This window comes from Podarcis cretensis, assembly GCF_951804945.1.
Source record: "Podarcis cretensis genome assembly, chromosome: 13".
Classification (NCBI taxonomy): Eukaryota; Metazoa; Chordata; class Lepidosauria; order Squamata; family Lacertidae; genus Podarcis; species Podarcis cretensis.
This window is the reverse complement of record NC_137182.1, coordinates 15,834,887-15,853,363: the sequence shown is the minus strand read 5'-3', so window position 1 is coordinate 15,853,363 and position 18,477 is coordinate 15,834,887. Positions and strand designations below refer to the sequence as shown.

General features: G+C 48.0%; 1 protein-coding gene across 1 annotated transcript in view; it reads left to right on the top strand.

Annotated features, from left to right (window-relative positions):
* The window catches only part of C1QL1 (complement C1q like 1), a 50,208-nt gene extending 32,079 nt beyond the window's left edge, over nucleotides 1-18,129 (top strand). Inside the window, exon 2 of the mRNA XM_079950061.1 lies at nucleotides 17,176-18,129. Within this exon, the coding sequence (XP_079806187.1) occupies nucleotides 17,176-17,355 (180 nt within the window). The 3' untranslated portion in view covers nucleotides 17,356-18,129. The remainder of the gene's footprint in view (nucleotides 1-17,175) is intronic.
* Nucleotides 18,130-18,477: the final 348 nt, after the last annotated feature.

The following is an 18,477-nucleotide window of genomic DNA, read 5'->3' as shown; positions in this document are numbered from 1 at the left end:
CCAGCGGGAAGGTAAACTGCATTTCTGTGCGCTCTAGTTTCCATCACGGTGTCCCATTGTGCCAGAAGCAGTTCAGTCCTCCATAGCTGTCAACTTTCAGATTTGAAAATAAGGGATCAGCAGCCTCAAAAATAAGGGATCAGCAGCCTCACCTGTCCCGGGGACAGTCTACGGGATATCTAACAATCCAGGATAGCAGCGGGAAACAATGCTGGAATAGGGGAATTTCCCACAAAAAAAAAGGGGAAGGTTGACAGCTATGTGCTGCCCACATGACCCGAAAAGCAGTCTGTGGACAAATGCTGGCTCCCTTGGCCTGAAAGCGAGATGAGCGCCGCAACTCCAGGGTCGACTTTGACTGGACTTAGCCATCCAGGGGTCCTTTACCTTTTTGTTGTTGGTGTTGATTTTTATTTCCCCACTTGTTCCTGACGCAGCACTTCACTCCTGTCTTCTTCCCTGGCAGGCTAGGGAGGGCACAGTTTTTTGGGGTTGGCCTCCAGCTGCCATAATGTCTTGGGCCAGCCCTGCTCAGGGTGCTCTTGCGGTTTTTACTGTGCTGGTCCCGAGGGTTAACCAGTCCGAGGTCGAGGGTGCGGTATGGAGGCTGCCCGTCAAAGCTGAAGCGGGGTCCAAGGCAGGGAGTCGGGTGAGGTCAGGAACTCTGGCAGAAGAGCAGGACAGGGTGCAGGCAGGAACAGGCTACCAACAATGTTGCTCCCACAACCTGGGACTGGGGCTGGCTGGTTTTTATCTACCGCGAGGCATAGGGCGGCCCTGATCCACAGGTGACGCGCCTCTCCTGGCCTGGAGGCGAGCACTCCTCCTGCGGGAACTTCGTTCCCTCCACCTCTCTGCCCTGAGCCTCTGCAGCTCAGGAGAGGCTGGAAGGTTACCGGACCCAGAGGCAACCTCAGCTTCCTCTGACGGGGCTGAGAGTGGAGCACCTGCAGGCAGTGGGTCCTCCATCACCTCGGAGCCAGAGCAGACTCAGCTGGTGCCTGCACCTGAGGATCCAGCACAGGTGAGGACGCTTCAGGCTCAAGCCCCAGCCCCAGCTCAGCTGGTTCTGGAGGCGGGGAATCCTGTGCAGCTGGGATTCCTCAGGTTCAGCCTCCGAGTCTGAATCCCAGGCCATCACATTTATATTTATTTACAAATGTGCAAGCAGGAGATAAATATGCTCTTTCAGGAGGCATCGCAGACTCATTACGCCACATCAGATTCCTAGACTGCAGTTCATGCAGCTCCTCGCAGAGATGCATTCAGATTTTGCTGTCTCTGGCTGAATGCTTAGCTGTCTCCCCTCTAAATTCAAAACTCAGTTCCAAATCGCTTGCCTCTAACCCTGTCTACAGTGGATGTCACCTTCAGAAGGCTGGGTTTCCAAGCCCTCAAGAAACCCACAGAATAAGATTCTAGCTGCACAGCATCAGATCACAATCTCTGTTGGCACTTGTGATTTTAAAACATGGAAGTGTTTTTTCACCGCTCCAAAGAAAGTAAATACAGTTTTCAGTGCAGAAGGGTGTCACTCTGCAACCATAGAAATTTTGTCAGTCGTTCAGTGCATGTGTCACTCTGAATTTCCTTTTTTTACCTCTATGAAGCATCAGGGGAGAGAAATTCATTACAGTGGTACCTCAGGTTTCATACGCTTCAGGTTACAGACTCCGCTAACCCAGAAGTAGTTAAGAACTTTGCTTCAGGATAAGAACAGAAATCGTGCTCTAGCGGTGCGGCGGCAGCAGGAGGCCCCATTAGCTAAAGTGGTGCTTCAGCTTAAGAACAGTTTCAGGTTAAGAACAGACCTCCAGAACAAATTAAGTACTTAACCTGAGGTACCACTGTAGTTATTTGTAAACACTATTATGATTCCTTTAGTGAAATTTCTGCCCGCTAAGGAAACTTCCAGAGAATCTGTTTCCAGATTTGATTGCAGGGAAGTTAGATGACACCAGCTATTTAATGAGCTGGTTTGTTTGAAGGGAGATTAGATTACATTGCCTTACAGGGTTATCCCACACTTTTCAGTGTGGTTTCCTGTCACTTTCCTTACAGCAAAAAGAAGAAGAAGAGTTTGGATTTGATATCCCGCCTTTCACTCACTTTAAGGAGTCTCAAAGCGGCTAACATTCTCCTTTCCCTTCCTCCCCCACAACAAACACTCTGTGAGGTGAGTGGGGCTGAGAGACTTCAGAGAAGTGTGACTGGCCCAAGGTCACCCAGCAGCTGCATGTGGAGGAGCAGAGACGCGAACCCGGTTACCCAGATTACAAGTCTACCGCTCTTAACCACTACACCACACTGGCCAGTCTTGGGGGAGAGTGGGGGTTTTGTGCAAGCTTATAGTTGTGAAGGGATGCAGGTAGCGCTGTGGGCTAAACCACAGAGCCTAGGGCTTGCCGATCAGAAGGTCGGCGGTTCGATTCCCTGCAACGAAGTGAGCTCCCGTTGCTCGGTTCCTGCTCCTGCCAACCTGCAGTTCGAAAGTACAAAGTGCAAGTAGATAAATAGGTACTGCTCTGGCGGGAAGGTAAACGGCGTTTCCGTGCACTGCTCTGGTTCGCCAGAAGCGGCTTAGTCATGCTGACCACATGACCTGGAAGCTGTACGCCGGCTCCCTCGGCCAATAAAGCAAGATGAGTGCCGCAACCCCAGAGTCGTCAGCAACTGGATCTAATGGTCAGGGATCCCTTTACCTTTATAGTTGTGAAACAGTATAAAAACAAACTGTAATTGTACAACCTGAATTTGCTGCTAAGTGAGCCAATCCCACACAAAAATAGTGTTAGCACTCTAATTCATAGTCATGAGGACCATGGGCGTAGCCAGGATTTTTTTTTTAGGGGGAGCAGGCCTTTTGTTAGGGGGGCAGCACCTCAGTTTGCTATGGAATTTTATGGAATTTTATTGATTTAGGGGGGGCAGCTGCCCCCCTGGCCCCCCTTGAGGACAAGAAAACTCATTGCAGCCACCAAGGGTGGGCAAATTTGATGGATAACTAAGTTTTATTCTGCACAATGGTCCAAGGGGGCAGATCAAGTCCTTTTGTATGGGAAGGTGCAAAAATCAAATTCCTCCAGCATCTCTGACGCTGACTTCAATAAGACGACTTGAAACTTGGGGTTTTCCATAGCTTCGTGTGAGCTAGGAGGATTCAGCCCAGCAACTTGCTCTGAAAACGCCCCTCTCTGCCTTGTAATACTAATAATAAAAGACAGCCCCTGAGCATGCGCAAAGTGAATTGTGCAGCTTTCTCACATGTGGAGCCTCATAGCTTGCACCCTCCTTGTTAGCTCCTGCACTGCCTCTGTTCTTTGGAAATCGAGCATGAACCCAGCTGCGTGCCTGCCATCGCCCCCCAGACTATCTGTTCCGGGAGCTCTGACCCCAATCTGCCTCACGAGAAACCCCACAACCGGAGCTCAAACCCATTTCCCCGATGCGCCCACCTTGGAAGAAACAGCAGCACCAGGAGGCCAGATCTGGAGCAGCAATTTATCTTCACTAGTTAGAGGATTATGTCATAACGGGCTCATGTGCTGTGACAAGGCAGCTTCTTAACGAGTGGAGATAAATGGCCTTGGTGACAGCGCCGAACTGCCTTTTGCTGCCACCGGCGTTTAACTAGCGAGCGCGTTGCAGAAAGCAGAGGCGGGAGGAAAAGAATTGGGGGGAACGAAGAAAGCAGCTCTGGCCCCGTGGAGAACGTTTGGGCTAGCACTGCATCAGCATTCAGGGATCTCGGAACAAGGATTCTTAACCCAGCCTGTTTGGATAGCCTGTTTTGCAAAGAACAGAAGCAGTAAAGGTCCCCAGCCGAACGAAGATTTAGCTGGTGTTCTATTTTTGTTTTAGGGACGCGGGTGGCACTGTGGGTTAAACCACAGAGCCTAGGACTTGCCGATCAGAAGGTCGGCAGTTCGAATCCCCACGACAGGGTGAGCTCCTACCAACCTCGGTTCCTGCTCCTGCCAACCTAGCAGTTCGAAAGCATGTCAAAGTGCAAGTAGATAAATAGGTACCACTCCGGCAGGAAGGTAAACGGCATATCTGTGCGCTGCTCTAGTTCGCCAGAAGCGGCTTAGTCATGCTGGCCACATGACCCAGAAGCTGTCTGTGGACAAACGCCGGCTCCCTCGGCCAGTAAAACGAGATGAGCACCACAACCCCAGAGTCGGTCACAACTGGACCTAATGGTCAGGGGTCCCTTTACCTTTACTTTTACCTTATTTTTGTTTTATTTCAACAAGTACGCCAAACAATGGTGGATCTATTCTGGAATATCCACACACAATTCCCAGTTATTAGTTGTTCTGCGATGCTTCTCCAAGGTTGCTACACTCCTGGAGGGACACTTTTGTGCTGTGCTGTGCAACGGTAGCAGGAAAATAATAATAATAATGAACCAGAACACTGGAGTTTTTAAAAAATGTCAGGATCTTAGCAGTTAATTTTATTTATACCCCGCCCTCCCCGGCCAGAGCTGGGCTCAGGGCGGCTAACACCAGTAAAATTACAGTAAAAACGTAATGGGGGGGGGACCAATTTAAAATACAGGTTAAAATGCAATTTAAAATGCAGCCTCATTTTAAAAGTAGCCCATAGATCAAAACCATAAGGGGAGGGAAACATAAGGGTCAGACTGAGTCCAAACCAAAGGCCAGGCAGAACAGCTCTGTCTTGCAGGCCCTGTGGAAAGATGTCAAGTCCTGCAGGGCCCTGGTCTCTTGTGACAGAGCGTTCCACCAAATCGGGGCCAGTACTGAAAAGGCCCTGGCCCTAGTTGAGACCAATCTAACCACCTTGCAACTTGGGACCTCCAAAATGTTGTCATTTGTGGACCTTAAGGTCCTCCGCAGGGCATACCAGGAGAGACGGTCCCATAGGGTAGGGGACATGTACCTTAATGAAGTGGTATGTCCGCCTTGAAGCTTTTTTAGGTACTCCAGAATTCCAGTATCATGTGCACAAGTCATCATGAATGCACAATAAAAAGGACTTCTGGAGGGGCCCTCTGATTCTCCTTCTTTGTTTTGTAATCCCCTCCAACCCCCAACCCCCCTGGACTTCTCCTTCAATTTTTGCCACATAGCTCACCCATCTGAGATGTCCAACTACTTTCCTTTGCAGCCACCATATCATAGTCCACCCATTCTTGGCTTGCAGCAGACTGTGTAGTTTCGCACACAGGGAGACTGGTGGGTGGATGAATCTGCTGCAGTGGTGGCTGATGCCCAGTTAATAAGATTAATTTATATACCGCTTCTGTTCCAAAATGGTTTCCAAGGAGTTTACATCTATAAAATCAATCCATAATTAAAATACAAACCCAGCAGTGCATTAAAGCATCCTTAATTAAAATATACGACCAAACAGTTAAAAAGTACAATTAAAACAGTTAAAACCTTTGAATCAAAAGATCAGTTCTGGGGACTGCTTGCCTAAACAGGAGCCGGCAGAATGCCAATACTGATGGGGCTTCTCATATTTCATATATTATTATTCAAATTTGTATCCAATCAGCTTGGAATGTTTTTTCAGGGGGGTTTATCCCCACAACTATCCTGTTGGGTAGGTTAGGTGGAGTATCTTTCTGAAAGCCACGCAGTAAGCTTACATACGAATATGAGAAGCTGGGTTAAATACAGAGTCCATCTAGCCTACTCAGTCTTTCAGAGGATAGGCCTTCCCCACACCCATGAAATTCTTACAATCAGGGTTAGAGGGCATGTGAATGTGGCCAGACTGTTGCTCTCATCATTGCTGTCAGGGCTCGAGTCAGATGCAGGTCAGCACCAAGAGGCAGAGATAGTGAAGTTTACTCTTTGTTCAAGGAAATGGCATACAACTCAGCAACGCTTCCTAGTAGGCCTTGCCCTGTGGAGCAGTTGCCATGACTGAAGGTCCCCTGCCTTCTACACTTCCTAAGGCTCTTCCTCTCCTGGTTGTTTCCCAAGCAGTCCCAAACTGCATCTGTGGACCTCTGGCCTCTGTTCTGCCATCATTATCCTGTGCATTCTTGGAGACAAGCAGGGAAGGGAGCTTGTCACAGCAGGAGAAGGAGACTCCCTGGATTCTTCAGCAGCCTCTGCTTCAGCCTTGGAGCTTGAACTGCTCTCTGTCACCGTCTCTTCCTGATCACTAAACCCTGTTGCTCCTTCAGCATCCAGCACCTTCCAAGTCTTCTCCCTCTGACCTCTCCTCAGTGTCCCACCACCAATACCCGGGCAATAATAATAATAATAATAATAATAATAATAATAATAATAATTTATTTATACCCCGCCCATCTGGCTGGGTTTCCCCAGCCACTCTGGGTGGCTTCCAACAAAGTAGAGTGGTACCTCGGGTTAAGTACCTAATTCATTCTGGAGGTCCGTTCTTAACCTGAAACTGTTCTTAACCTGAAGCACCACTTTAGCTAATGGGGCCTCCTGCTATTGCCGCGCCGCCGGAGCACGATTTCTGTTCTCATCCTGAAGCAAAGTTCTTAACCTGAGGTACTATTTCTGGGTTAGCGGAGTCTGTAACCTGAAGCACATGTAACCTGAAGCGTATGTAACCCAAGGTACCACGGTATTAAAATACAGTGGTCTGTTAAACATTCAAAGCTTCCCTAAAGAGGGCTGCCTTCAGATGTCTTCTAAAAGTCTGGCAGTTGTTGTTCTCTTTGACATCTGGTGGGAGGGCGTTCCACAGGGCGGGTGCCACTACCGAGAAGGCCCTCTGTCTGGTTTCCCTGTAACTTGGCTTCTCGCAGCGAGGGAACAGCCAGAAGGCCCTCGGCGCTGGACCTCAGTGTCCGGGCAGACCGATGGAGGTACAGATGCTCCTTCAGGTCAGATTCTTCCTCCTCTGGGGATTCCTTTGGGGGGTCCCCAGCTGGTGCCTCCTGCCACTCCTCCTCGTCCACTCAGTCCCTGACAATTCCTGACCACCAGAGCTGATGAGAGTTGCAGTTCAGAACCTGGAGGGTGGCAAATTGCCCATCCCTGCTTTAAATGGAGATGTGGGTGTGGAAGGGAGGCTGAACATGAACCTTCTGCTTGCAAGAAACATGCTCCTTTGTTGAGCTGCATCTCAGGAGCATGACCAGGAAGTCACCTCCAGTCCAACTGGGGCTTGAGCCCAGATTCCTACCCACTGTGCAACGTGGCATGGAGGGGGAGACGGCAGTGAAAAACGAGTGTGTGGGAAAGAGATTGCTTTGTCAGCTAGTGCTGATAATGAAGTCCTCTTGCCTTAGGTTTCCAAGTATCTTTCCATCCAATAAGTCCAGCTCAACAGGAAACACAAAGCTCTAATTAAGAGAGCTCTTGAGACATAAATTGATCACGTGGGCCTCAGCTCCTGAGTGGCAAAGACACTTTCTTTCTCGCTGTCTCACACCCACCAGGAGGCCAGAGCGGGAGAGAGGCATGTAGAAGGGAGAGATGTGCTTTTGACGCATAAGCAGACGTGCTCTGGTGTTACACCCAGAAGGCGTGGGGACATGGCAGCAACTAGCAGAGGATGTGGCACATGTAGGTTTGGTATAACGAAGTGGCGGTGGCGGCAGCAGAATCCAGTCCAGGTGTGACCGCTCTCTTCAGACGAAGAGCAAACCACTTTCTGGTCACAGTCGCCTTCTGAGGAAACACATGAGCAGGAGAGAGGACCGAGCGCAGCCTCAACGCTGCCTCTAGTGTGACAGTTTAGTTCTGGGCAGAGCTGTGCATTACAAGGTAAAGGTAAAGGTACCCCTAACCATTAGGTCCAGACGTGGCCGACTCTGGGGTTGCGGCACTCATCTTACTTTACTGGCCGAGGGAGCCAGCGTACAGCTTCCGGGTCATGTGGCCAGCATGACTAAGCTGCTTCTAGCGAACCAGAGCAGCGCATGGCAGCGCCGTTTACCTTCCCGCCGGAGCGGTACCTATTTATCTACTTGCACTTTGATGTGCTTTTGAACTGCTAGGTTGGCAGGAGCAGGGACCGAGCAACGGGGGCTCACCCCGTCGCGGGGATTCGAACCGCCGACCTTCTGATTGGCAAGCCATAGGCTCTGTGGTTTAGACCACAGCGCCACCTGCGTCCCTTGCATTACAAGGCAGGATAGAACAAAAACTTAATCCAGTAGGCATTTAAAGCTGAATGGATCGAATCCACACTTTTCGAAACAATCTGTGAACCGAAACACAGCCGTCCTTCAAAATTCACCTTATCTGAGTCATATGATACAGTTCCCCAACCAACCAGTGTTTACAAAAATGCATATATTAGGGGAAAGTGTGCATAGGGTCTTAAAAGTGTTTACAGTGGTACCTCGGGTTACATACTCTTCAGGTTACAGACTCTGCTAGCCCAGAAATAGTACCTTGGGTTAAGAACTTTGCTTCAGGATGAGAACAGAAATTGTCTGTTTGTTCATAGACAGTTTTCCGGGTCATGTGGCCAGCATGACTAAATCGCTACTGGTGCATGGAGGACCATGACGAGTGCCAGAGCGCACAGAAACGCCATTTACCTTCCCGCCGCAGCGGTACCTATTTATCTACTTGCACTGGTGTGCTTTTGAACTGATAGGTTGGCAGGAGCTAGGACAGAGCAATGCGAGCTCGAACCGCCGACCTTCTGATCAGCAAGCCCAAGAGGCTCAGTGTTTAGACCACAGCGCCACCTGCGTCCCAGGTCAAGTTGCACAGCAGCAGGGATCAGTAAAACCAGAGGTAGGCAACCTGAGGCCCAGGGGCCGGATGCGGCCCAATCGCTTTCTCAATCCAGCCAGCAGACGGTCCGGGAATAAGCGTGTTTTTACATGAGTAGAATGTGTCCTTTTATTTAAAATGCATCTCTGGGTTATTTGTGGGGCATAGGAATTCGTTCATTATTTTTTTTTTTTTTCAAAATATAGTCCGGCCTACCACATGGTCTGAGGGACAGTGGACCAGTCCATGGCTGAAAAAGGTTGCTGACCTCTGAGTAAAACAGTGTTTGCAAGCTCGGTTTGTTCTTTTAAAGGTTTGTGACTCTACACACACACACACAGAGAGAGAGAGACAGACAGACAGACAGACAGACAGACAGACAGACAGAGAGGGCAGCTTGGTTTGTGGCAAGAAGGAGGAAAACACAGGCTAGATAAATGTCGAAAGAAAGGACCTTCAGCTGAAGCAGTAAAAGGGGGCGGGTGGGAAGGACGTTGTGGCTGATGCAGTACCTCCTAATCATATGTCAAAGAGGCATACGGTCGGCAAGGACCTCTCACTGTGCTGAGGCATACTTGTACCAGCTCAGCAAATTGCGGAAAATCCACCATTATCTCTACTTCTGCAAAGCGTTCACCCTTGCACTAAAGCCACTGCTCTTCGGGTCCCAGCCCCCAATTGCTCAGTGTGTAGGGAAGAACTTGCACACTTTGTTTTCAATTAAGAAGCATGTACACCAGCAAAGGCTCCATCATTCTAGACCTCTGACCCCTGTTTAGACCACAAGCGATTGTTCCTCTGGAGCAACTACAATTCTCACCCTAGAAATTCACAATGCTTCTACACTGGGGCCTTTTACTCATTCCATCTCCACAATGAGCTGGAATTGGGATTAGAGTACCGTATTTTTCGCCCTATAGGACGCACTTTTTCCCCTCCAAAAATGAAGGGGAAATGTGTGTGCGTCCTATGGGGCGAATGCAGGCTTTTGCTGAAGCCTGGAGAGCGAGAGGGGTCGGTGCGCACCGACCCCTCACGTTCTCCAGGCTTCAGGAGAGCCGCAGAGCCAGCCCCACAAGGTCGGGGGACAGCGGGGAGGCGGAACGCCGGCATCCCGCTGTCTCCCGATGTGGTTTGGAAGCGTGCTTCTCCCCACTGCCAGCCCCGCAAGCTCCGGGGACAGCTGGGAGGCGCAGCGCGTCTTCCCGCTGTCCCCGGACCTGGTCTGCAGGCGGGCGGTGGGGAGAAGAGCGCTTCTCCCCGCCGCCGGCCCCACAAGTGCCTGGGGGGGGAAATAATTTTTTTTCTTTATTTCCCCCCAAAAAAACTTGGTGCGTCCTATGGGCCGATGCGTCCTATGGGGCAAAAAATACGGTAAGTAGTTCCGTATGGTTCATAACAGAGCAATATATTGTTCAGCAATACCAGTCCCCAGAGTTGTGCTTCTATAGCATTTATTCAGCAGATCCAACAGTCCTCTGCAAAATAAGTTAGTAGCTTCCTCCTTCAACTTCTTCTGTTACTTCCTGTTCACTGCAGCAGCAGCAACAGCATGACTGATTAACATCTAAATTAGTTACTTCTTGTTCCTGCCATGAAAGAGCTTTCTCCATATTTTGAAAAATGTCAAGTAGCAATATTGCATTGTAAAAAGATTACAAGAAAAAATGACGAAAGGAAACAATTATAATGCCTTCTCGAGCAATAGGAACTGCCTGATTAAGATACAATTAAGAAACTCTGGGTGTTTCCAGGCTGTCACTATTTTCATGTGGGATTCAGTCACATCCAGACAGATTTGGGCTGCACGATTAAAACAGATCTGGATCTCTTGTGCAACAAAACCGCTTCTCCCAAAGATCGGACTCTTAGCGGTGAGGCAAGTGAAAGGAAAATACACTGCAAAGTGTGGGATAACACTTGCTTTGACATTGTCTTGCCTCCCCACAAACAAATCAGTGTGAATGCTAATTCCAGTGTTGTAATGCTAACGTCGGTGCCAACAATGTGGAATCTTCCTTCAGAGGATCAAGATGACTGCTCAATGAACAGATGGTCTCGAATTACCCTCTCAGTCAGCAATGCATCAAACAGGACACAAGGAGGAAGCTGCTAATTAAAGGCAAAGAAGCCCTGAAACTCTCAAAACCCTTTTTCTTTTATTTTTGGGCCAGCCCATACCGGCTTTGCATTTTAATTTGAAATAATCACCACAAATAAAATCAGGTTAAAAAAAGGCAGAAGCACAACACTAAGGACACTGGCAGGCAGAACCCACTCAGTGGAATATGACAGGTTGGTGGTGAAATTTCTGGACCCACTCTGTATTTAAAAAGAGTGACTGAAGGGTGACTGCGCCAGACTAAACCAGCAGAGTAGAAGCAACCCCAAGTGACTGTTTCTATAAACAAAGATGTGTAGAAAACTCTTCACGTCCTTTTGCTTCATAAAGGGTGGTTGTTTGACCTGTGTTAATTGCATTATAATTAATATACTGGGTATAAGCACATCGTTACAACAAGTTTTCTTAATATATACTGGGGTTGGGGGGTTTTTTGGTGTTTTTTTTGCATCTTGAATCTATCCAAGGGAGAGTCTGTGCATTCAGACAGAAACATTAACACGCCTTTCCTCTATTGCATTTAGAGAGTTGTCTAACACGGTCTCTTCTTCAGTGTTCATGGAGATGGAACCATTACAGTCAAGTCGCTCACACACAAAACAAAATGGAGGACGCGGTCAGAGACCTCCCATGTGACCAAAGTTAACCTATCACACAAGAGTTACTGAGGAACATTCCAGAATGAAACACACATTAATGCATTTAAGCATTCCCCATTTCAGTCAATTAAACCACTATGCTTAACAGTGTTACGGCTAAAATCTGGGTGCGAGGCTGCTCTGCCACCCAGCTCATCGGACTAAGTCCGTGGGTCCCTGCAGAGGAAAATGAGCTCAGCCGGGCACAGGAGCAAACTGCAGAAGATCCAAGTTTATTGCGCAACAGGTTCAAGGCGAGATTGAACAGTGAGAAAGGGGTGACATGAGTTTTTGAAACTCCCTCCATGTCCCAGAATACAGTGCAAAACACGTCATGAATACATTAAAGAGAGGTTTGGTTACACAGATTACATCATGAATATATTAAAGGGAGGTTGGGTTACACAGATTAACATATGGAGGAGGGAGGGGGGAATATGCAGAGCTGGAGATATGCACAGATAAACAATTCCTGGGGATGAGAAAACAATGGTCCCAAATATGCATAGTCTGCCACCTGACATTGCCTGGAGGAAAGGCTGATCAGAGCGATTTGACAGGATTAGGGTCTTAACACCTTGCTTGAGGGATTATGCTGGACAGGGGAGGTGTGATGGAGTCCTAGAGAAATTGAGCAAACCGGCACGTTGATTTTCTATGAATTTTATAGATTTTAGTCCCTTTTGACATTGACAATAGGAAATAAATTGATATATTGTAGCGAAGAAGAAGGTGAAGAAGACATCCCCCCCCCTTCCGTATCAACAGGCCATGCATTTGACTTTACAACGGACAGGGGCTCTCGGTGGGGAGTCCTCTCTTGAAAGGTTTTTGGGTGCGGGTCCACCTTATAGATAAATAACTCTGGGGAAGCAGAGGAGTGGCCATATTTTAGCACCTGTGCCACAAACTGAGCAGGCACACACAGTCGGTCCCACCTGTAGGTCACAGCAGGTCACCTTAGTCATCACTAAGGTGAGATTTATTACTGTTCAATCTATGCGGTTTATATGCAAATCTACATTCTCCTTGCCCTCTTTTTTGGTGATTTATTTTCTCTCTTTTTAAGTAGCCGCTCTAACCTCACCCCTTGCAAGGACTTCCTTGGATACTATGTTGGGCTTATGGACTCTCAGATAAAACAAACATTTGCTGCCCCCTCCTAGTTTGGCAGGGAAACTCCTCTCAGTTAGGTCTCTTCGCTTTTGGCCAGGAAGTCAAACGATTGCTTTAAAACTGGACTCCGTTCCAGTTCACCAGGAGGAGGAAAACACTCACCAAACAGCTTTTGGATGGTGGTTTGGCTTCAGTAGGACTTTTGCTACATCTTCGTGAGGAAGGCGAATCCAGTTCACCAGGAGAATCCTTACCTGTCACCCACAGAAACCCTGCCAAGGAGAAAAGGCGGAAGGCTGAATGGAAATTGGCTGATGTGGGCAATTTGGAAATTTGAGCACATTAGTTGTTGGCTTGGCTTTCTAAAGTTTATCCCTCCACACTCAGGAGGGCTAGAATCTTGTCGCTTTTAAAAATCTAAAAGGTTAAGCTGAGAATTATCCGTGTTTCCAACAGATGCAATAAATTCCAGGCACGTTATGTGTCTTGCAGCATAATCACTGCCATAAAGATTTCCAGTCTTCCATACAAAAAAATAAGCCTTGTACGTCTATTTCACAGAGCCCATGACTCAACAGTGGACATTTGTGTTGTTATTTTTAACCTCCGTGATCTTGCCCCTGTGTTAATCTTCCACAATAAAATAGCAGCGGCAGCAGACCCTGTGGCCAATAACTCTCCTGCTACAATAATTATTATACACAAAGAGCATCTGCCTTTAACCGCAGACAAATCCCACCATGGACCTCCAAAAGTGCGGATTGGTTCGCTTCCTCTCCCAGAGTCCCTTCATGTATCCAGTTGTAATTAAAAGCTAACACTCTACTCCACCCAGGCCATTAACCAGCTTTCAAGTTCAATTTTAATTACGGTGCAAACCGTGGAAAGTGAAGGCCTGTTTTCAAAGGCCGCGTCTCTGTATTTGGGTGCGGGGAGGGGCAAGAAATGCACTTTTCCTGAGCCAGTTGTGCACACCAGCACAGGTGGCCGAAAAGCAGCTCCATCTGTGACTGTTAACACATTGTCCAGACTAGCAACGGCTAAGCGTTCAATGGCACACCTGAAAAATAATTTGGGGGAATCTGAGTGCTCAGTACCAAAGCCCCACATAAGCCTCTGCTCCTCACTGTCTGACAGTTCCCTCCTTCCCCACAGTGGAGACTCCTCTGTTGCACAAAGTGGGACATAGCACACACACCCCAGATTGTGAGGCCCCCAAAACTTCCAAAGGCACATCCAATCTTTCTCCTGTCACCAGCAGTCCTTATTATTGTTAAGTTGTGGGTGAACATATCAGACGACACAGTGATTCTTCAAACAGCTCTTGTTTATTCACAGGCCAGAACAGAACTGAACTGAAGGGTTCAGCTAGCCTGCTTATATAGGGCTCCACTAGAACGCAACAGTAACCATTTTCTGTAACTATCCAATCACTGAACGACACTTTTGATCCCTTATTTGCATATGTGGGCCTGAACTATCTACAGTATCCCCCTGCTGGCCCAAGGTGAAAACTTCAGTACATAACAATTAATATATTTTCCACTGACAGAGGCATTCTAGATGCATCCATCCATCTCCTCTGCTTAGCCAATCAAAATACAGTGGAACCCCGGGTTGCGAATGGGATCCAGGCAGCGTTCGCAACCCGCAGTGCCGTGTCTGCGCATGCGTGGGTTGTGATTTGCTGCTTCTGCGCATGCACAAAGTGTGATTTAGTGCATCTGCGCATGTGCGAGCACCAAAACCCAGAAGTAACCCGTTCTGGTACTTCTGGGTTCGGCGCAGTGCGCAATCCAAAAATGCATAACCTGAAACATCTGTAACCCGAGGTACCACTGTATTCACCCCCAGCAGTTCCCACCCCTGGGTCCAGCATCTCTCTCCCACCGAAATAGTTTCTGTTGGGTGGTGAATTATTTTGGTCACCCCCCTCCCGTTTTTTTCTCTGTTGGACACCACTGAGAGGAGGGGAGGCAGACTTGAAGATTTATAATGAGGAAGGATGGGAGGTAGCCCTCCAAGTGCCCCTCTTTTCCAGGGACACCCCTGATTTAGAGAAGCTGTCCCGGTTTCTGATTTCATCCTGGAATGTTCGGCTTTTCCTTAGGATGTCCCCATTTTCGCTGGAGAACTGTTGGAGGATATGAAGTTATCCGACCCTCCTGAGCCGTCTAAAGGCAATCCTGTATAGGGAAGTGTTTTTTTAAAAAAAGTTTAATGTTTTATATATGTTGGAAGCTGCCCAGAATGTTTGCTGCAATCCTTGAGCTCTCCTTGCCTTTTCCTCCTAAGGCCATTTTGCTCCTTCCTATTCTTTGGATCTCCCCATCCCCACCCCCATTTCAACTTCTTCAGTCCCCTCCTATTCCTGGAACATTAAAGCTAAAAAGCAAACTCCAGACTCTTTCCATATTTCCCCAAGTTTTAAGTGCATGCATGTTATATTTGCAGTGTCTGTACACTAAAGTGTTTTCTTGGGACAGCATTAACCTGAAGTATGCTTTTAATGTTGTTCTAAATTGCATATTGTGTTTTGGTTTGAATTTACAGTTTTAACTGTTTTACTTCGCTTTGGGAGATACCCGGGGAGCTGTTTTGAGAAGCAATATAAATGCTTTTAATAAATGAACCCCACTTACCAGGGAGGACGCTCCATTGCATTCAGTAGGACTTCTTTCAGATCAGACACGGCAGCCAAAAGAATTGGCTTGTTCATGTTGCTGCCTTCCCATGACATGGGCAGAAAGCAGCCCAGACTCAGAGGCAGAAGTGGAGGCTGGAGAGGAGGGAGGCCGAGGCAGGCTGCTGAAGAAGCCAGGAGGTCTCCCCCTCCTGCTGCGAACAGCTCTCCCAGAACCAGAAGAGGTATGAAGAGTGTGGAGCAGAGACAGACAAGATGTTGAAGTCTTAGATTGCTTAGGGAGAAGTAGACTTAGGGAGTGGTGGGAAGGCGAGGGGACCTTCGGTCCTCCCAAGTGCCTCCTTTGATCTAGTGGGAAGAGTTGCTGTGCTCACTAGGCCTGAGCTGTTTTGTTTATTTGTTTTTTTTTATTAAAATTTTTATTACATTTTCAGTTTACAGAAAAGAAAAAGAAGGACAAACCAGAAAAAAGAAAGAAAGAAAAACAATCCAACTTTCAAAATACATTTTTAGGTTACTAACTGGACTTTAGTAACCTGTTTTGTTTCTTTGAACAAAGAAGTCACAGACACCTTATGAGTTATTGCTGATCTGCCGATCTGCCCGGACACCCAGCAGAGGCTGCTCCATTATGGCAAACAAGGCACTACCGCACCAACCTTAGCCTGCCTTCTTACTCACACTCAGTCGGCAGATGGCTCTGGCGCCCCCTCCTGTTTGTCTCCCAGTCTTCCATCCCACCAGTCCAGCAGGCACCAGCCACGACTACTGTTGGTACCTCAGAAGGCAACTGAGGATGTCAGCATCTGCGGCTAGGCCTGCCCTGGTCCTTTCTTCGCACAGAACCTGCCTCACTTTTATTTCTTGGTCATGCTAACAAATAGTGCTTGTTGCTATTATTATTATTATTATTATTATTATTATTATTATTATTATTATTACCCCACCCATCTGACTGGGTTGCCCCAGCCACTCTGGGTGGCTTCCAACATATATAAAAACATAATAAAACATTACACCTTAAAAAGGTTCCCTATATAACATTTTGGAAACATCTGAATGCTTTTAGGAATGCTTTTAAAAGTTTTATTATGTTTTTATATATGCTGGAAGCCACCCAGGGTGGCCAGGGCAACCCAGTCAGATGGGCAGGGTAAAAATAATTCTCTTCTTCTTCTTCTTGGCTGCCTTCAGATGTCTTCTAAAGGTTATATAGTTACTCATCTACTTGTCATCTGACAAAAGGGTGTTCCACAGGGCGGGTGCCACTACTGAGAAGGCCCTCTGCCTGGCTGCTTGTAGCTTCATGTCTCGCAGTGAGGGAACTGCCAGAAGGCCCCCGGTGCTGGACCTCCAGAATACCCTCGGTGTTGAACATTGAGGGTGGAGATGCTCATTCAGGTGTACAGGGCTGAAGCCATTTAGGGCTTTAAAGGTCAGCTCCAACACTGAATTGCACTGGGAAGCAATGTAGGTCTTTCAGGACCAGTGTTATGTGGTCCCAGCAGCCACTCCCAATCACCAGCATTCTGGATTAGTTGTAGTTTCCAAGGCACCATAATTCTAATTGCATATTACTCTTTATGGGAAGATCTCAGTACAACATGAAAAGCACCAGGCCAGCTTGGAGAGAGAGGCGAGGTTCCAAGTTGCAACTCAGCAGCCGCCAGGCTAGCAGTTTGCCGTGGAGAAGTTGACTTCCCTTTTGCTCTCTGCCTCCTATTGCCATAGGAATTATAGTGACGGGCTTTGCGAGATGAAATTAAATAGGAGGCGCAGCACTCCTTCAACGCTTCCCTTCTCCACCTCCTTCTCTATGCATGGCTCTGTGCAGCTCCCATTCCCATCACTGTCACCAACGCTTTGACCTTTTCCCCCTGTCTCTCTTTTTTCTCCTTCTTCCCCATCTGTTCTTTCTCTCTCTCTCTCTCTCTCTCCCCAAACTGCCCTCTCTCACCCCAGGTGCGGGCCAGCGCCATCGCACAAGATGCGGATCAGAACTACGACTACGCCAGCAACAGTGTCATCCTTCACCTGGATGCTGGCGACGAGGTTTTCATCAAGCTGGACGGAGGCAAAGCCCACGGAGGGAACAACAACAAATACAGCACCTTCTCAGGCTTCATCATCTACTCGGACTGAGGGCTGCGAGCAGCAGCAGCAGCCATACTAGTTCCCGGCCACCTGGATTTCTCTCTATGTGTCAGCTGCAAAGTCAGCTGCAAAACTCACATCCACCGACATCTTCGCACGCTGTCCGTCTCCCCGCCGCCAAGGCGCAGGGATGCGGTGGTTGGATCCTGTTGCCCTTTTCCCCGCCCCTCCAGGAGGCACTGCGGAGGAACAACAGATGAGTCAAGTCAACCATCGTTCCCACCCCTAATTTTTCCTTCCATGCATTTCCAGGAGCATCACAATTCGAGAAGCCTTCTAAGGTTGTCGCCGTAATTTTTTTGGAAAGAAGGCGAAAGAAAGCGAAGGGGCTCGGATGGGGCTTGGGGGAAGGGTCTGGAGAACTTATCATCTTGCCATTTTCCTCTCCGTAATCATAGGGGTTGTCGAGACTCAAGATGAAAAAGCGGAGGTCAGGATTCGAACTCCGATCTTCAGATCTGCATGCCCACATTTCAGATTTGGATTCGAGTACGTACTATATTTGGGACAGATTTCGTCTTGTGCGTGTCTGCACCTAGATGTTTAAAACACACAAACCATTTTTCTTTTTAATATGGAAGAAATTTGAGACTGGGGGTGGGGACAAAATTAATGTTTAAATTTCAAACTGGGGAAAAGTTGACAATGACATCGCCCTAATTTCAAACTTGGTGTGAACTTGTGGGGACCTCCTTTAGGTGTATTCCAGATTGTTTCAGAACCTGTTGAGCCATGTATACATGAATACAAAGTATAGCCAAACCATTGTTTACATGATCTCTTACAACGTGGATGACGGTAGAACAAATCGACAAGCTCACCCTGGGGCTAATTCCCCAAACTTTCTATTTGCGCCAAAATCAAATTGCAGCATGGGTCACAGTCTCCAGTCCTCCTGCCCTCCGCCATTTGCTCCCAGAAAAGATGGGCACATATCCTCTATTGGATGCCTCATCCACTCACTGTCCAAACAGGGACATCTACTTACTCATTACTGGCCAAAACAGTGCTGGCCAAAGGACTTCTTCTATGCCCCCCTCCTAAGTAGCCAACCACTGACCAAGCCACCTTCTGATCGCACACAGCCCTCCCTGCTCCGGTGCAAATCAT